General features: G+C 49.7%; 4 protein-coding genes across 5 annotated transcripts; 2 read left to right on the top strand and 2 right to left on the bottom strand.

Annotated features, from left to right (window-relative positions):
* The first annotated feature begins 261 nt into the window (after positions 1–261).
* Positions 262–4,573, top strand: LOC117148550 (poly(A) RNA polymerase, mitochondrial). The gene is made up of 3 exons (XM_033315983.1): positions 262–475; positions 542–1,397; positions 3,492–4,573. The coding sequence occupies exons 1-3, from the start codon at positions 373–375 to the stop codon at positions 4,366–4,368; spliced, it is 1,836 nt and encodes a 611-aa protein (XP_033171874.1). The 5' UTR covers positions 262–372; the 3' UTR covers positions 4,369–4,573.
* On the bottom strand, positions 1,494–3,447 carry LOC117148552 (tetraspanin-2A). 2 transcript variants are annotated; one of them, XM_033315986.1, is made up of 2 exons: positions 2,934–3,447; positions 1,494–2,347 (listed from the first exon to the last, which is right to left on the bottom strand). In XM_033315986.1, exon 2 carries the CDS (start codon positions 2,334–2,336, stop codon positions 1,602–1,604), a length of 735 nt encoding a protein of 244 aa, XP_033171877.1. In that variant the 5' UTR covers positions 2,337–2,347; positions 2,934–3,447; the 3' UTR covers positions 1,494–1,601. The 2 variants fall into 2 exon arrangements, with proteins under 2 accessions (XP_033171877.1, XP_033171878.1); XM_033315987.1 differs by lacking the exon at positions 2,934–3,447 and adding an exon at positions 2,497–2,514.
* Positions 4,574–4,842: 269 nt separating the features above from the next.
* On the bottom strand, positions 4,843–7,492 carry LOC117148551 (N-alpha-acetyltransferase 30A). The gene is made up of 3 exons (XM_033315985.1): positions 6,380–7,492; positions 6,060–6,305; positions 4,843–5,806 (listed from the first exon to the last, which is right to left on the bottom strand). Exons 1-3 carry the CDS (start codon positions 7,100–7,102, stop codon positions 5,642–5,644), a joined length of 1,134 nt encoding a protein of 377 aa, XP_033171876.1. The 5' UTR covers positions 7,103–7,492; the 3' UTR covers positions 4,843–5,641.
* Positions 7,493–11,375: 3,883 nt separating this feature from the next.
* LOC117148549 (mucin-5AC) lies at positions 11,376–20,176 on the top strand. Its single transcript, XM_033315982.1, has 3 exons — positions 11,376–11,703; positions 15,970–16,184; positions 16,251–20,176. Exons 2-3 carry the CDS (start codon positions 15,991–15,993, stop codon positions 19,894–19,896), a joined length of 3,840 nt encoding a protein of 1,279 aa, XP_033171873.1. The 5' UTR covers positions 11,376–11,703; positions 15,970–15,990; the 3' UTR covers positions 19,897–20,176.
* Positions 20,177–20,301: the final 125 nt, after the last annotated feature.

The raw sequence follows: 20,301 nt of genomic DNA, 5'->3' as shown, positions 1-20,301 counted from the left end.
GTTTATAAAATTACAAACTTTTAAGTTTGGCACCAACTGGAGTAATCGATAGTTTCTCAGGGATGCATAAGCTTCTTCTAGAAGATTGGCATTGCTAAAACCTCTGCACTAATGGTGGTTAGCTAAATGAAAGTGGAGCTATAATGAGCATAGGATGGCAAAATTATATGTTTTGATATCATCTTACCCCTTACGAATGCTAAAAAAAGCCACGGTTTAGGAACCAGGGCTGCACACCCAGCGACTGCGGCCGATAACCGACTCAACCTAACCTCAAGGCTACAGCCCAACAATATTCGGTTAAATTCCAGATCAGAAATCACCCACAACAAGTGGGCCTAGGACTTGACCCGCCCGCATCCCACGCCCGCCATGAACAGCTTAGTGCGACGCAGCGCCCAGCAGCTGAGCCTCTGGCGTACATATTGCGTAAAGCACAATGCTCCGGAGGCGGCTTCTCCCGGCCGGAACGCAGGTGAGCCGATTCTGGCCGAGATCTGTGCTGTTTAATATTACTACCACTGTCCATGTTCGCCAACAGGCAGGCCCAACTACGAGGAGTTCATTGGCCGTCATCAGCGACAGGCCCAGTGCAGCATTGTGGTCCAGGTGAGCTCCGAAAAGTCGTATGCGGAGTTGTATAACTACTGCAGCAGCTTCGGCTCGATCATGGGCGCCCACCACTACTGCGTGCGGCAAGACGAGACCCTGCACTACATCCTGCTGGAGTACGCCACGTCGGACGAGGCGGCGGCTGCCATCGGAGCGGGCGTCACCAATGGCGAGCTAAGCGGCGTGCCCGTGCGATCTCCCTTTCTGTGGTTCCGAGCAGCGGGAGGAGGCAGACGGGGCCCCAAGCTGGTTGCCAATACAGCGCCCGCACTGCTATCCTTGGACGGCACCCGGCAGGTGGATCAGGGCCATCTATTGGGGCTCCTGCGTGGTGCAGCTGACATCGAAGAGCAGGTGCAGCAGCTGCACGAGCACACGCGCCTGAATGAGCTGGGAATCCGCATGCGCTTTCTAGCCGCCCTCCAGGTGCAGCAGGCCATTGCCGGCATGTTTCCCGCCGCCCAGGCACAGCCCTTCGGCTCGTCGGTCAACGGATTCGGGCGAATGGGCTGCGACCTGGATCTCATCCTGCGCTTCGACAGCGATATGGGGGCTAAGAGCCCACTGGAGGCGGCGATGCCCTCGCGACTTGTTTACCACACCAAGGAGAACCTGAGCAATGGACGCTCGCAGACACAAAGGCACATGGAATGCTTTGGAGATATGCTGCATCTGTTCCTGCCCGGCGTGTGCCATGTGAGGCGTATTTTGCAGGCGAGGGTGCCTATCATCAAGTACCACCATGAGCATCTGGACCTGGAGGTGGACCTCTCCATGAGCAACCTGTAAGTGCTATGGGCTAAGTGCCTGCTTATACCATTATTCGTCTGTCTGTTGGCAAGCAATTTGTGATTCGCGTCCGCTCGCTGAGAAACCTTTCCTTGTGGGGGTCGCAATCTTTATTGTACTTATTGTTCGAACTGGGTATGAATTCTTAGATCTATCGAAGGGTCACTTGTCGCTACTAACTAGATTAACGAGGCTGGGCTTCAGCGGCGATAGTTGCTGGCCTGTTCCTCCTCCTTTTTGACCGCCTGCACAAGCACGAAGCTCATAACCGCGGAGATGACGTTGAGTAGGCCGAGAGTCATGGCCAGAGCCACAATCCAGCCGGTTTTGCCCTCGAAGAACCAAGTCAGCTCGTCTACGCATCCGTTGAAGAAGGCGTTGCCGCTGACGGTGTCGCGGCAGGAGCTTGGCAAAGGCTGGCGCAGGTCGAGATAATCCCATGGCCCGGAGGCCCCGCAGCAGCCGATGTTCTCCTGGATCATGGTCAGCACGTAGTTCGAGTACGTATACTCGGATGTTGCCACAAAACCGCGCAGCGATACATTCAGCAGCGGCTGCAGGCTCGAGTTGATGGTGCTGAACTGCATTAGGACCGCCGACCCGGCCACAATGGCGATGAACCCAAAGACCTGGGTGCCCACGAACACAAACAGAGCCAGGGTGTTCTCCATGAGTGCGCTCAGGCAGCCGAGGAAGCTGACGGCCATCATCACAATGCTGATGCCAATGAGCACGTACACGCCGATGTAAAAGGACTGCGCCTCCAGGATGCGCAGCCAGTCGTTGAAGCCGGGCTCAGCCCTCAACCAGACGGTCAGGGCGAACAGCGCTGTGGATATCATCCAGGCCACGATGTTGAAGCAGAAGAGCGTGTACTTCACGCAGCCAATTTGCTTCTCCAGCTGCTCGTCGGAGGCTCCATAGCCGATGCCCATCGTTTGGAAAGCTGCAAGGCAAGAGAATGATCATTAGGTGGATGAAGACAAGTGCGTGATCTAAAAACCCAGGACAAAGGAGGCGCTACTTGATGGAAGTATTAGTTAGACGGTGCATTGATCCTTGCTCAGTTTTGAGGAGCTCCATTGAGTCACATACCAAAAGCTCGCCCTGGTCGCGCCTATTAATCACGATGTTGCTTGGCATTTATGGTTGATTCTCCCCGCCCTTTCCCGCCGCTCACTGTATCATCGTTGGCCTTATCGGAGCTGTGTTTAGCAAATAGCGTTATCAGCAACGCACTAGATGATTAATACGAGCAATTGCAACACCAAACTATTCAAGAGTATTGAAATGGGCCAGTAACTGGATCTGCGGGCGTATCCCTGAGCACCTGAGTATCATCCAAGCATCACTTAAAATCAACTTTTATAAGACGTTGTGTGTAGATACGTTTATCCATTGGGAAACTTTCTTTTGGGTGTGGTACCCATACCGAAATTCAACACTTCTTCAATCGCACTTCAAAAAAATAGACCATCCTTTTATCACTGCGTAGAAATGGGAATTTGTAGGCACTTTTTACTAGGATTCACCTTGCTTGGGTCGATTCTCGTGGGGTCGGATGAAAAAAATAGCTTGCTCAGTGGCGGACTAGAAACAGATGTCCGTTGGGCTCGTTCGTTGAAATCGTTTTGACCAGACTTGCGGCTCGGCTGAGATACGCGGCGGTGACAACATCCAGGCTAGTGGTGCCGTACAGTCAGGCAGGGAGAGCGGCCTTAGATAAGAAAGCTTCCTCAGCTCGATAAGATTAGATAGCGGCAGGTGGCGATTGCCAAATGTCGTGTATATGTGTAAATGGTACGCTGCTCTCCCGCAAGTGAGCAGGTGAATCAGTCCTCTCCGCAGCACTGACTTCCCTGGCGTGCCGATGGCCATGATTCACATCCCATTCACCCGCCCCTGATAAGTACTCGCTGCACGCATATCCGGCCAGTGGTGGGGGTCAGTTCTACGGGCACCACACCGCTGGCTGTCTCATTGAACGAGGCCACGCCCGTTTTTGCCTCTCCGCCTTTGGAGTGATCATGTTGCATGTTGGCATTAAATATGTTTTAAGTATGTGGTTTTAAACGGAATCCCTCTTTCAGCACTGGCTTCTATATGTCGGAACTGCTTTACATGTTCGGTGAAATGGATCTGCGCGTACGGCCGTTGACCTTCACCATTCGGCGCTGGGCGCAGACCTGCGGTCTCACGAATCCCTCGCCTGGTCGCTGGATCAGCAACTTCTCGCTCACCTGCCTGGTTATGTTCTTCCTGCAGCAGCTGCGCCAGCCCATTCTTCCCCCGATTGCAGCGCTGGTCAAGGCGGCGGAGTCAGGGGACTCGCGGGTCACCGAGGACGGGATCAACTGCACCTTCACCCGGAATGTGGATCGTCTGGGCTTCAGGAGTCGAAACCAAAGCTCGCTGAGCGAGTTGTTGCTGCAGTTCTTCGAGTTCTACTCGCAGTTCGACTTCCACAACCGTGCGATATCTTTGAACGAGGGAAAGCCGCTGTCCAAGCCTGATCACTCGGCCATGTACATCGTAAACCCACTGGAGCAGTTGCTAAATGTGAGCAAGAATGTCAGCCTGGAGGAGTGTGAACGACTGCGCATCGAGGTGCGAAACGCGGCTTGGGTTCTGGAGTCGGAGGTGGAGAATGCCTCCGTTCCGGAGGGCGACGGCCAGGAGCTCTCTTGGGGCCTCTTGAACCTGTTTAAGCATCCCGAAAAGGCCGTCATCCGGCCGAACATGTTCTTCAAGCCGCGCATGGTCGAGGTGAGTGATCTCTTCGAGCAGAAGGAGGCGGGAGCAACGTCCTCCACTCCTCCCGCACCAGCCATCACCTACAAGAGTGCCTCTATGCGGCAGCAGGTGCAGAGCATCAAGGCTGCTACGCGCTCCGAACTAAAGCAGTTACGCGGATCAGGCAGCTCGGTTCCGGCGAGCAGTCCCAAGAACCGACGGAGTAGCAGGTGATGTTTCCGAGACTGACACCGCCCATGTACATACATACTTAGGATAAGCCACAACTCCACATTCATGTGGAGTCAAGCATAAGGTTAGGGCAGCCGCAGTTGGCTGAATTGAATGTTGTTCATACTTTAAAACCTTCTGTTAGTTACGATAAGTCGATAAGTCCATGATCGATCCAACTTTGAATATTGAAACCGATTGTTATTGACGAATGCGACCAAATGTGACAGGGCAGGGAAAGATCGGTGGGGCACGTCTAAAAGAGCCCAAGGAAGCAGTCATTATTTGGCTTTGTGGATGAGTAGTTATCCGTAAGACATACTTTCCTAGTTCGAGTAGTTATAATTCTGTTTTTTATGATAATAAAACGAAAATACCGTACTGGCATATAGTTTCTTACTTGGAAAACACAACACAAACTTCCAAGCAAGCTCGCTGTTCACCCGTTTGTGCTAAACTAAAAATCAGAAGACATGATTTTCGTATTTGTTGAAGATTTTATTGCGTTCTTTCAATGTTACTCGGGATCCACCACATCTTATCCTTATCGCTACGTGTTACGTGTTTCTGGAGAGCACAGAGAGGTTACTTAAGACCAGATGGCGAGTTTGCTTAGCCGTGAGGACCACCGCCATCCACCCATTGAAGGTTTGTATACAAGTATGCATATGTGGCTGCATTTTTATGTGTCTGTTCTCAGCTCTTGGTTCCAATTACGTTCATTTTGATATACATGATCGTGTTTATCGTTCGACTTGCGTGATCATCGCTTTGATCGATCTTTTTACAAAATTTGATACTATGTTTATAGCTTTGTAAATGGGCGTCGATGAGCGTGTGCTGCGCTGCTGCTTCAAGTTGTTGTCTATTCCCTAGATTGGTTTTTGTAGATTGTTTAATGTACATTGCTTGCTTAGTTTTATGCATGTAAATCACGTATTGCATACAAAATTGCCTCCTGTAAAATTAACCAAATTTCGGGTCCGTTGTGTGCTGCTCGTGCTGCTCCTGCAGATGTTGCTCGTACTGCTGCTGCTACATAATAAAATAATTTACAAATGAAAGAGAGACAAGGGACGGGGTGAGTTTGGGAGAAAATAAACTGATGCTACGATGCTTCCTAGTTAAATAGGTACAAAAAAGAGGGCGCCGATACAAGCTGCCAGCTGGCCAGAACCCAGAACGAGCGGAGCGCCCTGGGCCTCCGCAGAGCGCAGATCTCGACATCTTCGGCGGCTACTTAGACAACAATTTCAACGGCAGCCGCCGGGTCCACTCATCTAAACCAGAGCTTCAGCCGCAGCGCGTCCACTCCGTTAAGATAGTAGCGGAACAGCCGCTTATCTCGCACGAAGCCCAAGTTCTCGTAGAGCCGCAAAGCCGGCTGGTTCCGCATCTCTGTCTCCAGCACCACCTCGTCGGCATTGTCGGCCAGCATTGCCTGCAAATGGGGAAATTACAGTGTGATATAAGTTTCCACGGAAAGAGAGGTAGTTGGTATGTAACCCTCGCCAATGTGACCGAAAGTACACCTCGAGGCTCGGGGAGCCATTGGTGAGATTTGATGGCAATTTCATCCATAGTTAACGACACATACTTGTTCCGTAACAGACATGTCGAGCATCGGCTACATGCAACCCGATTTACTACTTTTTATCACTTATTGCAAGGGAAAGATGCCCCAGACATCCTACCTCTATGGCCTTGGTGACCAGCGTGGTGCCGATCTTGAGCTTGCGATACTCCTTGCGCACGGCCAGCATGGCGATGTAGCCGCGCCGCACGTTCATGTGCATGTCCAGCTTGCACACGATGGCGCCCACGTACTGATTGTCGTGCGAGGCGAGGAAGCAGAGTTTTGGCCAATTGTAGATGAAGTAGCGGTACGTGTATATCGAGTACGGCTCGGACAGCTCCGCCTGAATCAGTCGCATGATGTCCTGCGTGTTCGTATGCGGGGGATTAGATTAATGTTGCGCATAGTTCGCACTTGGTCATACTTGGAGGTACTCACATGCATTTGGTGTTCAGCCTCGTATTCCTTATACACGATCTCGTCGGCTGAAATGGCAGGTTCCGGCAGCTGGAGCTGTGCTGTAATAGTGGGCGTGGCCCTCTCTGCGTAGTCGGAGGGCAGCTGCTTATTCTCCTGCTCCCGACTGTGGCTACTCCCCGTCGCCACCTGCACTCCCTGTTCCACAGTTGCCTCCTCCGACACTTTTGGTTTTGGGGCCGTCGTTATGGTTGGGTGCATGTTGGCAGTGGTTTTGCTTGTGGCTGTTATGGGCTTCTCCTCCGCATTGAGGGCGTTCGAATCCGATCCTCCGCCACCGCTTCCTTCTCTTCGCTGCTTACGGTTGTTGTTGCTACTGTCTACGCTGTTGTTGTTGTGTGTGCTGTTGTTGTTGTTGCTGCTGCCGCTAGTGCAGCGAATGTGATTGTTGTTGCTGTGCCCATGTGCATGGCCATTGACGACCTCCACAAGCGGCCGAGCCTCCTGCTCCTTGTGACCATGGCCATTGCAAAGGTGCATCTTCTTAAGCAGGCCCCTGAGTTCCTGCGCTGGCTCCTGGTCTTCCGTCGCCTCCTCCTCTTGGTGCTGAGCGTGTCCATTGCTGGGTGTCTGTGCCTCCACCTGGCCACTGGGATTCGGATTTGGATTGGGGTTCTTCTCTGCCGAGCTCTTTTTGTTCTTGTACTTCTTTTTTCCGGCCGCCGCTGCCTGGGCATCCGCCATTCTGAAAAGCGACGGGGTTGGCTTTAAAGGGGAAACCTGCTGCTCCTCCGGGGCTTATCTGGGAGGACTGGTAATCCTCGCCTGCAACCGTGTGCCTCGGACTTATTTTTGGTTATATTTTCACAGTTGATGGTTTTTCATTCACACGCACACGCACACGCACATACTCAAACACTCACACACTCGCGCACGCACACATGGGGCAGTCGGCCGTCCTCTTTGTTGTGCTTCCGATATTCGGAGTTCCGGATCGATCAATCCGATCTCGATTTGTGGCTCTAGTGCGTGGGCATGGCGAACTTATGTAAAATCCTATATCCGCGAAACTCGTAATTTTCCTTGCTATGAATAAATCCCACCCACACATATGCGCGAACAGCTGTAACACCAATCGATTGGCATTCGATACTATCGATACAATCATCGCCGTCCGACAGTGACTATCGGCTATTGAATTATCAAGTGATATTATTATTATTAAATTAACAGCTAAGATTAATAAAAATATTTATGAATCTTAAAACTATATAGATTTCATCAAATTCATATTTGGCATGCACCACACATCTTCGCATCTTTGATAACGCTCCATGTAATATTATTACAATCTTTAAACTTAATATTTTAGTACCTATTTTCTTTATAGCTGCCATTCAATTTCTGACTTTGTATTTCCAATTAACCTAGTTGTATTTGCAATACTTTTGCTAAATTAGATCGTCAGTCTGTACCCTTTTGCGAAGGTGTGCTGTACATAACGGAAAAGAGGACCAATAAGAAGAAGAAGCTGCTCATTTCAAAGTTCTGTTCTTGTTCTTCCGCTTCTTCTTGAAGAAGAAGCAACTGTTCTACGGCGTACAGGCTTTTGATTTACGGGGCGGCTTTTGTTTAAAAAATGTGCTGAAAATCAGTTTGAAGTGTTAATTATAATTAAGTGCATGTCGTGGCAATGAGTAGCAATCGAAATGTTACCCGAAAATGGATGCAAGTCCAATAAATTGCTCGAAACGTATGTTACCTTACAGTCGCCATTTAAAAGTATACGGGTGTGTGTGTGTGTACGTGTGTGCTTACTCCTGCGTTTTTATTGTCTTTTTTGTTTTGTGTTTTCGAAACTAATAAAAACGTTCTTCAATTGGTAAGTTACTAGATAAATTCAGTTGTACTAATTAATAACTCTGCAGTGCGACCTTCGCCTACTTTTTTCGTTTCCTTTTCGCGCCATTAGCGTTCGCCATAAAATAAAATCCATAAGCAATAAAACAAAATTTCAATCTCGAATCACATAAGTCTCATACGAATCCGCAGTTTTCTGAGATCTGCACTTCCTCCACTTTCCTTTGCCGTTCGTCTTGGTTGAGCGGAAGCTGGAGAACGTAGGACCCAGAGCTCATTATTAGTAACTTACAAGGGTTTCGAGTCAAAGCTGAAAAGATAACACCTGATTTTACAATGTATATGTTTTTTTACAAATCATATGTGGTAACTGCCAGGAGAAATCCGTTTGCTGCCGTTTGCTGCCAATTTTGTGGCTTTTTAACGACGGCAATCAGTCGACTGTTTTAGCGTTATAGCCCGTCGCTTTGATGGGGACTCCAGCTCCTCCCAACGTCATAATCGAAAGTCTTGGGTAACGAACGAACTCGGCATGGCCGATGTCGTTGCCTCTCGGTTGGGCTGGCTGTTCCCAGAACTGGGACAACATCAGCACTAGCTTGTGACGAAATCGGCTGGGGCGACCATGCGGTCTCGATCTTCGATCTGCTTTCGGACCAGCAATGCCCACTTCGCATACGGAATTGGACTTGAATTTGATTGACTGAAATTGAATAATCCGAGCCACGCGATTGGATAATTTCTTGAAATTTTGCATACGAACTTGCAGGCGCAAGTTGGCGTCCGTTTTGCTGGACGTCTGTTTCACTTTTCGCTGCTGCTGCAGTGACGCGGGCAAATCCAAAATTAGCAAAGCAAACAACACACGGAGAAAGTGAATGGCCGAATAAAGTAAAAGCAGCGGCGGAGAAAAGGTGGCGGAGAAAGGGGTGAGAGCGGGAGCGGACAGGTGCCGCAGCCAACGCCTTATCACCTCGCTGGCGGAGATCTCTAAAAGATGGAGATACAATTTAGCACTTAGCACCCACGTGACGAAATGCCAGATCGATATATGCAATTTGGCCACAATGGCATTGACTTTTTGTCTTAAACTAGCATTTTTGTGTTGTTTGATCTTGGTAACTGGCTCCCCAGCCAACTAACATAGCATTGTCAGTTGGTTGGTCGGTGCAGTTGGTTCTATAAGTTAGAGCTTCGTATGCTGTGGCCACCTAAGGGTATTAGGGTATTTGGCCTGCGACCTGGGTAGTTGACCAATTTTATTTTGCACATCCACGGCGCATTATAGCAATTCACTTTTTGCGCGATGCTCCATAGCTCCATAGTTCCATAGCTCCAAGCCGAGCCCCACTCCATTCTCCCGAGCATTTGGCCGTGTCATGTCAAGAGTTATGGGCTTCGTAATTTTTCTGAGTTTTCGTTTATATATTTTTGGTTGTTTTAGTTCGGTTTCCTTTGGCGCTTTGTTGTTTGCCGTGTCGCAATGCGAGTGTGCGCAAAAGGCAAAGTCAAAGCGCATGCGCTCCAAATGTGAAGCACCTGGCCAAACCCTACCCCTAGTTCCACCTATGTACCTTACCCATCCCAAAACAACTTAAGTGAGGCATAAGGCATGCGGCTCGAGCTGAGCTTAGCAAACTAAAACCGCAGACGAATGTGTCGCGTCAGCGTTAAATTGTGTCAAATGTTGTCACACACAAAAAGGCAGCCTCAGCCTCCCTTTTTGCGGCGAGGCGGTAAACACCGTTGTGTGCAAATGGCAAATGTTACAAATAGCCAAAAATCGTTTTAATTATTTCGAGCAAAACGTGCCAAGCGCAAAATGAGCCCAAAGTTTGTGGCCTGTGTGGCCCTGTTGAGAAACTAGGTTTAACTGCGTCTTTATATTTGTAGCAGGAATCGTAAGACAAGACAGAACTCTCCTGTTTTGCAAACCCAATGGATTTTCCTTTTCCCCATTCCGCCCGGTCCACTTGAAGTCCGGAGGGATCAGAGCGATCGAGTGGCAGCGATGGGAACCACTGGAGTCCGAGTTCATTGAGGCCCATCGACGGTCTTCGATCGTTGAGCGTTGATCGGCTATATACAGACCATGGCTGGCCGCGCTCCCAGTGCGTGAGTTTTATTATGCAAGCGGAACGGAGCAGAGCAGAGACCACATGGTAATAAAAACCAAACCAATCTTAGTCCGCAACATTGCGGGGCGCAGCAGCAGAAAGCCAGAGAAAATCGAACCAATCGAATTTGTCAATGGGGCAAAGAAGCTGGCCGAAGTGAAATGCCCGTGCGCCAGAAGAAACCCGTCTGCATCCGCGGCAGACTGCTGCTTACCTGTTCACCTTCCCTGGCCAGAGCCATGCTCCGTCTTATCATAGTTCGCAGTGTACTTGGTCAAGGCAAGCCAGCCACTTTTAACCGGCGATCAACCGATTGGATGGGAGCTCGGCGCTCAGCGGTCACCACGATCGGCCTCGCGTCGCGCTCGGAATCCCTCCCAAAAATGTCTTCTAAGCCAAATCGATTTTTAATTGACACTTCGGCGCCAGAGCGCTGCACCTTGCCTTGCCCAAGGCAGTACTAAAAGAACCAGCCAACTAGCAATCTGCTATCGCTATGTCATGCTAATCAATCGAGATGAGGCCTCGTTGTTATTAGGTGCTAAAATCGTTCAATCTGCAGCAAAATAGTTTAACTCAATGCAAGCTTGCCGTATGGTTACTATTTCAAATGTTATTGCAGTACATATAACAGTCTAGTATAGTACCAGTATCGGCACATGACGTGCATTAACATGTCTTTTTAAATTGCTTTGTGTTAAGTGTGTTTTTACAATGAACCAATTTATGTAATGGCTCCAAGCGAGCCTAATAGATGGTATCGTATCGTATCGTATTTGTGAGGCCAGCAAGTTGGTGCGCCGAATCTAGGCTATGAAATGTAAGTTTATGCCATGCATTTCAAATGGGATTAAATGGATGCATCTAATCAAAGCACTCAGCATCCAGTGTTTTCTAGCTGCGACTTCTAAAGAGCCAAGTCGCCGCAGCAAAAGCAGAAGCAGAAGAAGCAAAAGCGGTAGTAGCAACATAAGCCGCATCAGCTACGGCGGCGGCGGCGGCAGCAGCAGCAGCGAAGTTGGCCAAGACGACTTTCGGCCGGGTTCAGTACGCTGCGAACGCTCATTGAAAATGGTCTGCAGGCCGCGCATGCGATTGAGACCGAAAACGAACCAAACCGAGTCCGCTATCTATCCATATCGATACCGACACAGAAGCCAAGCGACAGTCGCGTGTTCGCGTTTTGCTTCGATTTAATTTCGGTTTTTCCTTCCCCCATTTTTTTTAACAGTGTGGTGTGCTGTGCTCCGTGTGCATTGAAAGTTTGACGCCTCTGAAGTTGTGAAAAAGCGTCTCGATTCGATTTAAATTTGGACTTTTAGGAGTGCGCGGCGAACGTGAGCGAGCGAGCGGTCGAAAATTGAAAATGTAATTGAAAATAGTTGGCTACTGCTGGTCCGCTGGTGACAGACAGGTTGTTGGTGTTGCACAGGTGGTGCAAGCAGCAAACAAAAGACTTAGGCAACGAACTCACGATCCACGATTCGAATAGGCTGCACCGCAGCAACGACCTTGGCACAAGGGCACTGCAAAGGGGATTTCGATTGCATGTGCAACGAATGGGATCGAAAGGATCTAATGGCTGTCATTAAGACATGAACTATCGGTTACGCATAATGTAGCCTGTAGCTTCTACCAGGCAGTTCATAGAATTTAGTTTAGAAGTAGTAGTGGGATTTAAGGAAGCTTAGTACAAATGACGAGAGCAAGACAAAAACCAATTACCCGTTATATGGCAGTGCTCTAATTAAAGTGCATAGCCCATACCCAAATAGACATAAGACACTGCGCAACGAGGGGCAGTCCAAGAAGGGGAATAATGAAATAACTGGTGGTAAAATAATGCCAACGAAAAAAAAGACAACATAATTGCAGCGACACTTTTCATAACTATTATAGCAGCTAAAAAGCAATTCAAAAATTAAGCGAAGGCATGTAAAGTGCTTTAATATTTATTATTACTGTCGTTGTTTTTTCGGCAATCCGCTGGTGAAAGTGTTCATAAAAAGGGAAACAACAGGCCACCGAGCCAAACCACTTGACAAACAAAGTGAAGAGGGGCAGCGAACGAGCAATAATAAAAACAATAATTAAGCATCTGCCAAGGCAAGAAATCAATCGACTGAGTAAAAGTGCAATAAACAAGTCAAACAGATCCAAATAGGCCCAAACCCGATGGCGTTTTCGAATCCAAATCCGAGCCCGAATGCGAAGCCAAACCAAACCAAACCCAATCCCAAAGTCCGAGTGTAGCCAAAGCCAAAACCAAAGCCAGTTGGCCAAGTTAGCCGCCTCGCCAGCGACTTGGTTCAGTTTCGGGGCTAGTTACTTGTTACTGGCTTTTCCTGGCCGCCCAAAACAACATTCACTTGTCATATGCAGTTGGCTTAAGTAGAATCCACCATCCAGGTCCACTCGTCCGACTGGCAAAACGAGGAAAACCGCAATGGCCAGGAGCCCATAAGGCACATGGCAGCCGAGTAAAAGTGCTGTGGAAGCTGCGGACTTCAGACCATGGAGCTGTGATGCATCTGCCGCCTAACTGACTGACTAATCGGCTGATTTGGAGAGAGAGCAGCGCTTTCTCAACTCAAATTCAGAGCCAAGAGCCGGAAATGGCAGCAAGTTGTGCCAGGCAGCCACAGAGGTGACCTTCACAGTCGCCCACTGTTAATCCAAGCCGGGTGCCAGGTAGAACCAGATGAGAATCCAGATCACCTCACATTTGTCATGTGGCAAAATGCAGGCAAAGAGGATTTGGACTGCAGGCAGCACTTAAAAGTCTAAAGAAACTGAAAAACATTAGCCTGGTAATGATTTGAAACCCTAAAGTAGGCGACCTAGATATTAATATGGTCGATTAAATCAATGGATTCCGATTAAGATGCTAATATAGATCATGAATACTGCTTCTTGTCTATTGACCCACAAAGAGTATTCCTCCCAGATAAAAATTCCACGTAGTAGTGCCTCCCTTCGAGCGTACTTATCGAGCTTCTAGAGGCCATTAAGATTAATGACTAGTTAATCAACCTGACCTTTCTTGGCCAGCTTCGAGCAAGGCTAAGTGCTCGCTGCTCTTGATTAAGCCAAACTAATGAAGCGAATGCTTGGGCCAAAGACAATTGTCTTGTGTTTTTGTGGGGACCACTGTTTCCCCTTTTTTCTTGTGATTGTCTCTGTAAATTGCTGTGTGATTGCTGGCCACCGGGTAATGAGGTGACTGTAAAAGACGTTAAAGTTCACGGTTAAGCCCATTTGAGCCAAGGGCTTGGGAGACAAATGTGTGTGGACAAATTTGATCCTATGTTCTCAGGGACTTTGCTCCTGAGACATTTAATTTCGGTGTCAATCTACGATAGCCAACTAGGTAGCACGTATAAAGTTCTGACTTAGACTTATGGACACAATTCTTCTACTAATCATACAACTAATTATTTTAAAAAGCTTTTTCAAGAACTATAACCTCAAATGACAAAATTCCAGTCAAGTTGACACTTTGGTGGGTTCGCAAATTGAATTGTCTGGCCAGACGTCGAGTTTCATTTGCCAGGGGAGTAGCCATTATTCAACACTTCCTACAGCTGCTATTCCACCCCGGATCAGGGCCTTTAGCTCGGACTTTTGACAAGCTTCCGCGTCAGCAAGCAGAGTGTCGGTGTTAATAACTATCATATGGCACAATGAAATGTCAAGAAAGTGGAAATGGAAAATGGAAATGGAAACGGAAAATGCTTTCAAATCGACTCAATTGGGCATATATATGTCCCAGGGACTAGGTTATTGTGCAGATAATAACATTAATAGGCGTCTGAGATTACTTAACACACATTTAATTGTTACCAAACACACAGAGCGCAGTTGCTCTGGTTTTAATCCGCTTCAGTGACGTCGTCGTCATCGTCATCGTCATCATCATCATAATCGGCTTGGCATGGCTTGGCTAGGCTACTGCGGTTGCTTTTGCTGAATTGGAAATGCACTCACCAAAGATTGGCTCACATTTCGTGTGCCTGCCGCCACAATGGCAACAAATTATTTGCGTTTTGATTATACGTCCCATACACACGCAAAAAGTCACGCACAAATGCATTCCCCTCCCCCTTTCTATGCAAAACGAAATTGCGTATGCGCCATGTAGTGCAAGGGAACAGTCGCGATTTGTTTTTATTTGGAGCATAATGACAGAGTTTATTAGTCATCGACCTTTAAACTAAGCTAATGCCAATAGGTCATGTGGCATTTCGCATATATATACCCTTTTCTCTCTCATTAAATCAACATATACCGAGTGTTATTGTCCACATTTGGAACTCAGCTCAGAGTTATCCGCTCGGCGCAGATCTCAACCAGCGGCATTCCGCAGATACCTCAAGATGCCATTCCGATCTCCTTTGCTAACGCATTTGATTCATTCAATCCCGTCTGCAGTTGACTCCATTTATCGCTCATTTAGAATGCCTGGCACGTAGCCGCAGTTTAGTTCAGTTGAGCTTAGTTCAGTTCAGTTAGAGCGGCATACCTTGGCCATAACTATCTCGGCTTGTTTTCGACCAGATTACCTAACAGTTCATTTCGCTAACGGCTTCGCTGCTGGACAATCTCGTCAACGTCTTGTCTCGTCATCGCTTTCTACGGCTCTCATTTAATTTATGATTTAACTACGGCAATTAAGTGAAAATTAAACGCTCCGATAGGTTCGATAGATGGAGTACCGAAGTGTCCTCCCTCCCCGCGGTCCCCACCACCACTGGTAATCCGAGGAAACTGTCATAATTTGGACAAGATCTTCGCCACAGGCTGCAACTCCATTTTAATGTCCATCCATTTGCATTTCCATTTCCATTTGCCTCGCCAACGGCTCTTGCATCACTCTCATCCTGATCGGAGGACCCGACCACTCCGCTCCGGTTGCGCAATCCTCGAAAATCTTAGCAAAATATGGTCATTCACACTCCACTATTTAACAAGTGTTTTCTGATTGGGGGTTACGTCTTGTTTTCGATCTCCGTTGGTTTAATAAATTTGTACACTTGTCCACATATTTGTCGCTATCTTTGAGCACTATTTTCATCCATTTTTTCCACTTTCGTTGTCGCTGTCGGCTTTTGACGAAAATTTGTCATGCATTTCATTTGATTTCTTTGTGAGTCGCCTATTATTTCCCCATTCTCCTTTTCCTGGGCGGAAACTTTGTCTCCGGCAGTCGCGATCTGTGATCTGTGATCTGCGATTCGGATTGTGATTGTTCGGTACACACGGCCACCGGATTATTACCATCGTTGATGGACGGTGATGAAGCTACCGAACTGGCAGTGGTCAGTAGCTCGTTGGCTAATGTGTGGTTGATATGGTTGAATGCTCGGTCGGTGGGTCAATCAGTCAGTCAGTTATCGGGAAGTCAAAAGAGAGGGAGTAAGAAAGCGAAAGGTGTCATATGTGAGTTTTGGACAAGCTCATTATCTAGAGATATAAGTGCAAAATCGAAAGGGGGATCCTAGATCAGAAATTAAGGAGTCTGTTCCAACTGTTTACAGTATAGGTGTAGTTATTGAAGGAGATGTGCCATTTTGGGGATATATTTGTAAGGATAGTAGACATCCGCCCCCAATTTTCACACGTTTCTCCTTGCAGTGCTCGACCTGCTTTCCCAGGATGCTCCGTGAGTGCCTGGCGCTGATCGCCCTCCTACAGCTGGGGGGCGTGACGCGGGCCCTGCCCACTATCCAGGGCGGGAATGCGCGGCAGCAGTTGGACAAGAGTTTCTTCCAGCCGCCGGAGATCGAGCAGACGATCGACGAGGTGCAAAAGATCCTGGCCAACGATCCGGCCTTGCCTAGGCTGACGCGGTGAGTGATCATTGGAGCTGCGACTGGTCAATGAAGGTGCGATTCTAATAACCCCAATCTTCGCAGTGGCGAGATCGAGGAGCTGTACGAAAAAGTGACCCGCGAGGAATACGAGAAAAGCCTGGAGGCAGGCGACATGAGCCGAGCGGACAGCATGCGAGCCCTCATGCTAGTCCTGCCCTTTAACACGGACAACAACACGGAGGAGAATCTGCAGGAGCTGTACACGCGTCCTCCGGTGACTCGCGTCATCGACGCCTACACGCCGCCGGATCCGGTGAAGTTTCTTACCGCGGATCCCAGTGCGCTGCCAAGAAGTACAGTGCCTGGAGGCAATCCTGCGGTGGCAGCCACCACCTACAAGCCAGCCTACAGCTTGCTCCATAGCCAGGCGAATCCTCTCCACCAGCAGTTCAGACCCATGCCGCAGGCCACAACATACCATCCGCCAGCGCCGCCGCCGGTGGTTTATCAGGACTTCAAACCGGTTACTGCGGCCTCACAGCCTTCAGCTAATCCCGCTGCTGCACCGTCAGCCGCCCGATTCAGCTCCCACTACAGTGCAAAGAATGCTCAGTTCCTGAGGAAACCCAAACCCTCCGAGGGAGGAGGTGGCTCTGTCAGCAGTACGGTGAAGCCGGTGGCGGACATCCTCGAAAGCCTGGGCATTGTGTCGGGCGGTAAAAGCGATTCTGCCCACAAGAGGTATGCGTTGGACGACTATTACCCCGCGGAAAGCGCTCCCCAGCCGTCGGTGGTAGCGGTGGCAGATCTACGGGGTCTCCAAGGGGCTCGAATCCGACCGGAGGCCTACTCAAACTTCAAACCCCTGAATATTGGCGAAGAGCTGCGCGTGAAGCCCGAAGTCGAAGGTTACCTGACCCGCTTTGGGATTGTCCGGAAGGCTCCAAAAGCACTAAAGAAGGAGGCAAAGCCCACGGAGGAACCAACTGGTGCTCACACGGAACTGTCCACGGCTACGGCCCGTTTGCCGCCCACGGGAAACGCGGAGTTGGCCAAGCTCTTGGAAAATCTCCAGGAACTTGAGCGCCTTCAATCGCAGCCTAAGAGAAAGACTCCGAAGAGCACCACAACCAGCACCACTACTACCACAACGAGCACCACCACTACTACCACACCTGCTCCAGTGCCGCTTATCACCCACGGGGAACCTCTACTCATTGAGGCCAAGAAGCCGCGCAGGCGAATCGATCCGAACATAGACCTTAACTTTGCCAACGGGGGAAACCACCAGTCCACGCCTACAGGTTCCGATGAGCTGTCCAAGTTGTTGCAAAATCTCCAGGAACTGGAAAAGCTTAAGATCAATCCAGAAAATGTTATTAAGGCAGCCAGTCCGGGCGTCCAATCGTTGAGCAGTCGTTTCTCCACCACAAGCACAACCACCAGCACCACCACCACCCCCTCGCCTTCCCAGAACGAAGCACGAGAGCTGCAGCGAATCCTTAAACAGCTCCAGCAGTTGGAGCAATCCAGCAGAACCACAACGAGCACAACCAGCACCACCGCAAAGCCATTGAGAAATCAGGCTCTGGGCTTGGGAGTGGGACAAGGCAACTCTCTAGGTGCTGCTGATCTTCTCCAGCTGCAGCGCCTCTTGAGCGACGATCGGGAGTTGGAGAAGTTATACGAGCAGGCCAAGAACAGCAAAAAGAAACAGCACCCGAAAACGACTACAACGTCAACCTCCACCACATCAAGTACAACAACGAGTACAACCACGACGCCCAGGCCCACGCCCTCAGTGGATCATGCTCAGTTTGAGGCACTGATTACCCGTGTCCAGCAGTTGGAGCAACTGCAGCAGCCCACAACACAGCCTAATTTCCTCACAAGAAACGTGGCTGGTTCCAGGCCGGTAATTAGCTTGCCTAGTAACGATTATGCCCACCTGCAGGAACTATCGCCGACCTCAGCTTCCCTCCTTCCAGGTGGAGGAACTGTAGAGATCTCCACGGCTGCTTCCACCACCAAGCAGAGACCCTTGAGTCACTTTGAAAGGAGCAATGGGCTGCTTCGGGAAGAGGTGCATCCACAGGACTACGTGCAGTTGCAAAAGCTGTTGAGCAAAGTCCAGGAGCTAGAGAGAGTACAACTCCGAACGGAACACGTGACCCATCCCCATTCGCAGCTGGTCACCGCGGCCTCGATCCGCAGTCCTAATGTAAAAACAGTCAATGGAGCTCATATCGTCTATGCTCAGCCAGCCAGGGATCAGGTGGTGGAGCGGGAACCAGAGCTTAAACTGGATTTGCCCGTCTACGAGAAGCCTGTAACCATGGCCACGCCTTCTCAATCTTCCAGCGAGGAGCTCCGGGAACTGGCAATGAGCCAGCCCGCCCATCCGCAGCGTGGATCCTCAGCAGACTTTGGCCAGTTCCAGCAGTTTTTCGGTAGCTTAGAGGACACAGGCGAGCGCCAGAGCTATCAGCACATGCAGCCCATCTATAAGACAGTGCAGAACCAACCACCGACCACGCCGGCTGCTCCTCGTTTCGTGCCCGCAAGGAGGGCTCCCACTACGCCCAGCTCGGGACCCCGAAAGGCAGATCTGGAGGAGCTGCAGAAACTGCTCTACAACACCCAACAGCTGCAGAAGCTAGGCGTCGCTCTGCCCCACGAGCTGTCGCAGCAGCTCGAAAGCCAACTGCAGGCTACCTCGTCCTCCACTTCATCCACCACCACCACGACTAGCACCACTCCGGCTCCCGCTCAAGTGCATGACACCTCCTCGCCGGCCGTATTTTCGCTCACCACTAGCCGTCCGAGGGTGCGTCCTATCCCGGAAGCCAAACCCACCACGGAGAGCAGCCTCCAGCTGCCCGTTTTCAGTGCCACCAAAATTATTGAGGCGGCCATTAAGCGAGCGGCCAACAGGATTGGTGTAAGCACTGAACTAGCGCCCAAACAGGGACTGCCCAGTGATTTGGCCAAGGGACTGGGCGTGGGCAGTGGCTTCCGGCGGCGCAGCGATGAGGGCGTCGCAGAGGATTTGAATGAGGGCGACGAGAGAGAGGGTGAGCTCGATGGCGACCTCATGGCAGAGTTCAGTGAGTTTAATTACCAGCTGGCGAAGCCGGAGCCCGAGGCACCCAAGGAAAAAAGGGATGACTCCAAAAGCAATCTCAGCGAGCTGCAGCGCCTAATCAGCAATCTCCAAGAACTGCAACACCTCAATGTGAGCTTGGACCAGGTAACCACAGCGACATCGAGTCCGAGGCCCAATCCAGACGCCGCCTATCTGCAGTCTCTTCAGAGTGGCCAAGATGAGACTCTGAAAGCAAGGCGTCAAAGCGTGGAAAATTTCACCACCGAGAGTGGCAAGCAGAAAGATGGCGATGATCCGACAGCAACCACCCAGTCCCCCACCAAGATTAGTCTGAGTCTGGGCTTAGACGACGTCGATGGAGACACCAAAGGAGCAGTTGGAGAGGACGAAAGTAGCAGCACTAGTACCACTACCACCACGGAGGAGCCCCGGAACGGATCTCTCGACGACTTGGCAGACTCATTTGGACCTGATCCTGTCAGCGAGGAACCACCGCCGCCCAAAAAGAAGAATGGATTTTACTTCCTGGCCGACTGGAACTCGTTCCTTGAAGTGGGTGACGGCGATGACCAGGTGGTGGTTCGACTCAGTCCCAAGATCGGGGATCCGCGCCTATTTCTGCCCGTTAAGATTCCCTCGTAGGAGGATCCAGCGGACCGGCTAACTGTACATATGTTTCTTCCCAACTTCGTCGTCCTCTTCCAAGCGTTATCGTAATGTGTGTGTATTTATTGTAGTCACTGTCCTCTCAATCTGCGTGCCCCGCGGATAAGGGATCCGCAATCCGGGGACTCATAGTCGTAAGTCCGGCCTAGGATGTAAGAGTCAATCACTGAGTGCGAGGGCAAGCAAAAAGTCGTGGTTAATGCTATGTATATGTGTAACTAAGCTCTTGAAATAAAGATATATCTATATAGTTAAAGATTGTCAAGCCTTTGTGGGGAACAGCACCTGCTACTAATCGGGTACTCACCTAATTCAACCATGAATGGCAATCTTATCGTTTATATACTTTTTAAACATCAAAAAACCAATGTTTATTCACAA

Source organism: Drosophila mauritiana, chromosome X, assembly GCF_004382145.1.
Source record: "Drosophila mauritiana strain mau12 chromosome X, ASM438214v1, whole genome shotgun sequence".
NCBI classification, from domain to species: domain Eukaryota; kingdom Metazoa; phylum Arthropoda; class Insecta; order Diptera; family Drosophilidae; genus Drosophila; species Drosophila mauritiana.
The sequence above is the reverse complement of the archived record's forward strand: the minus strand, read 5'-3'. Positions and strand labels throughout refer to the sequence as shown.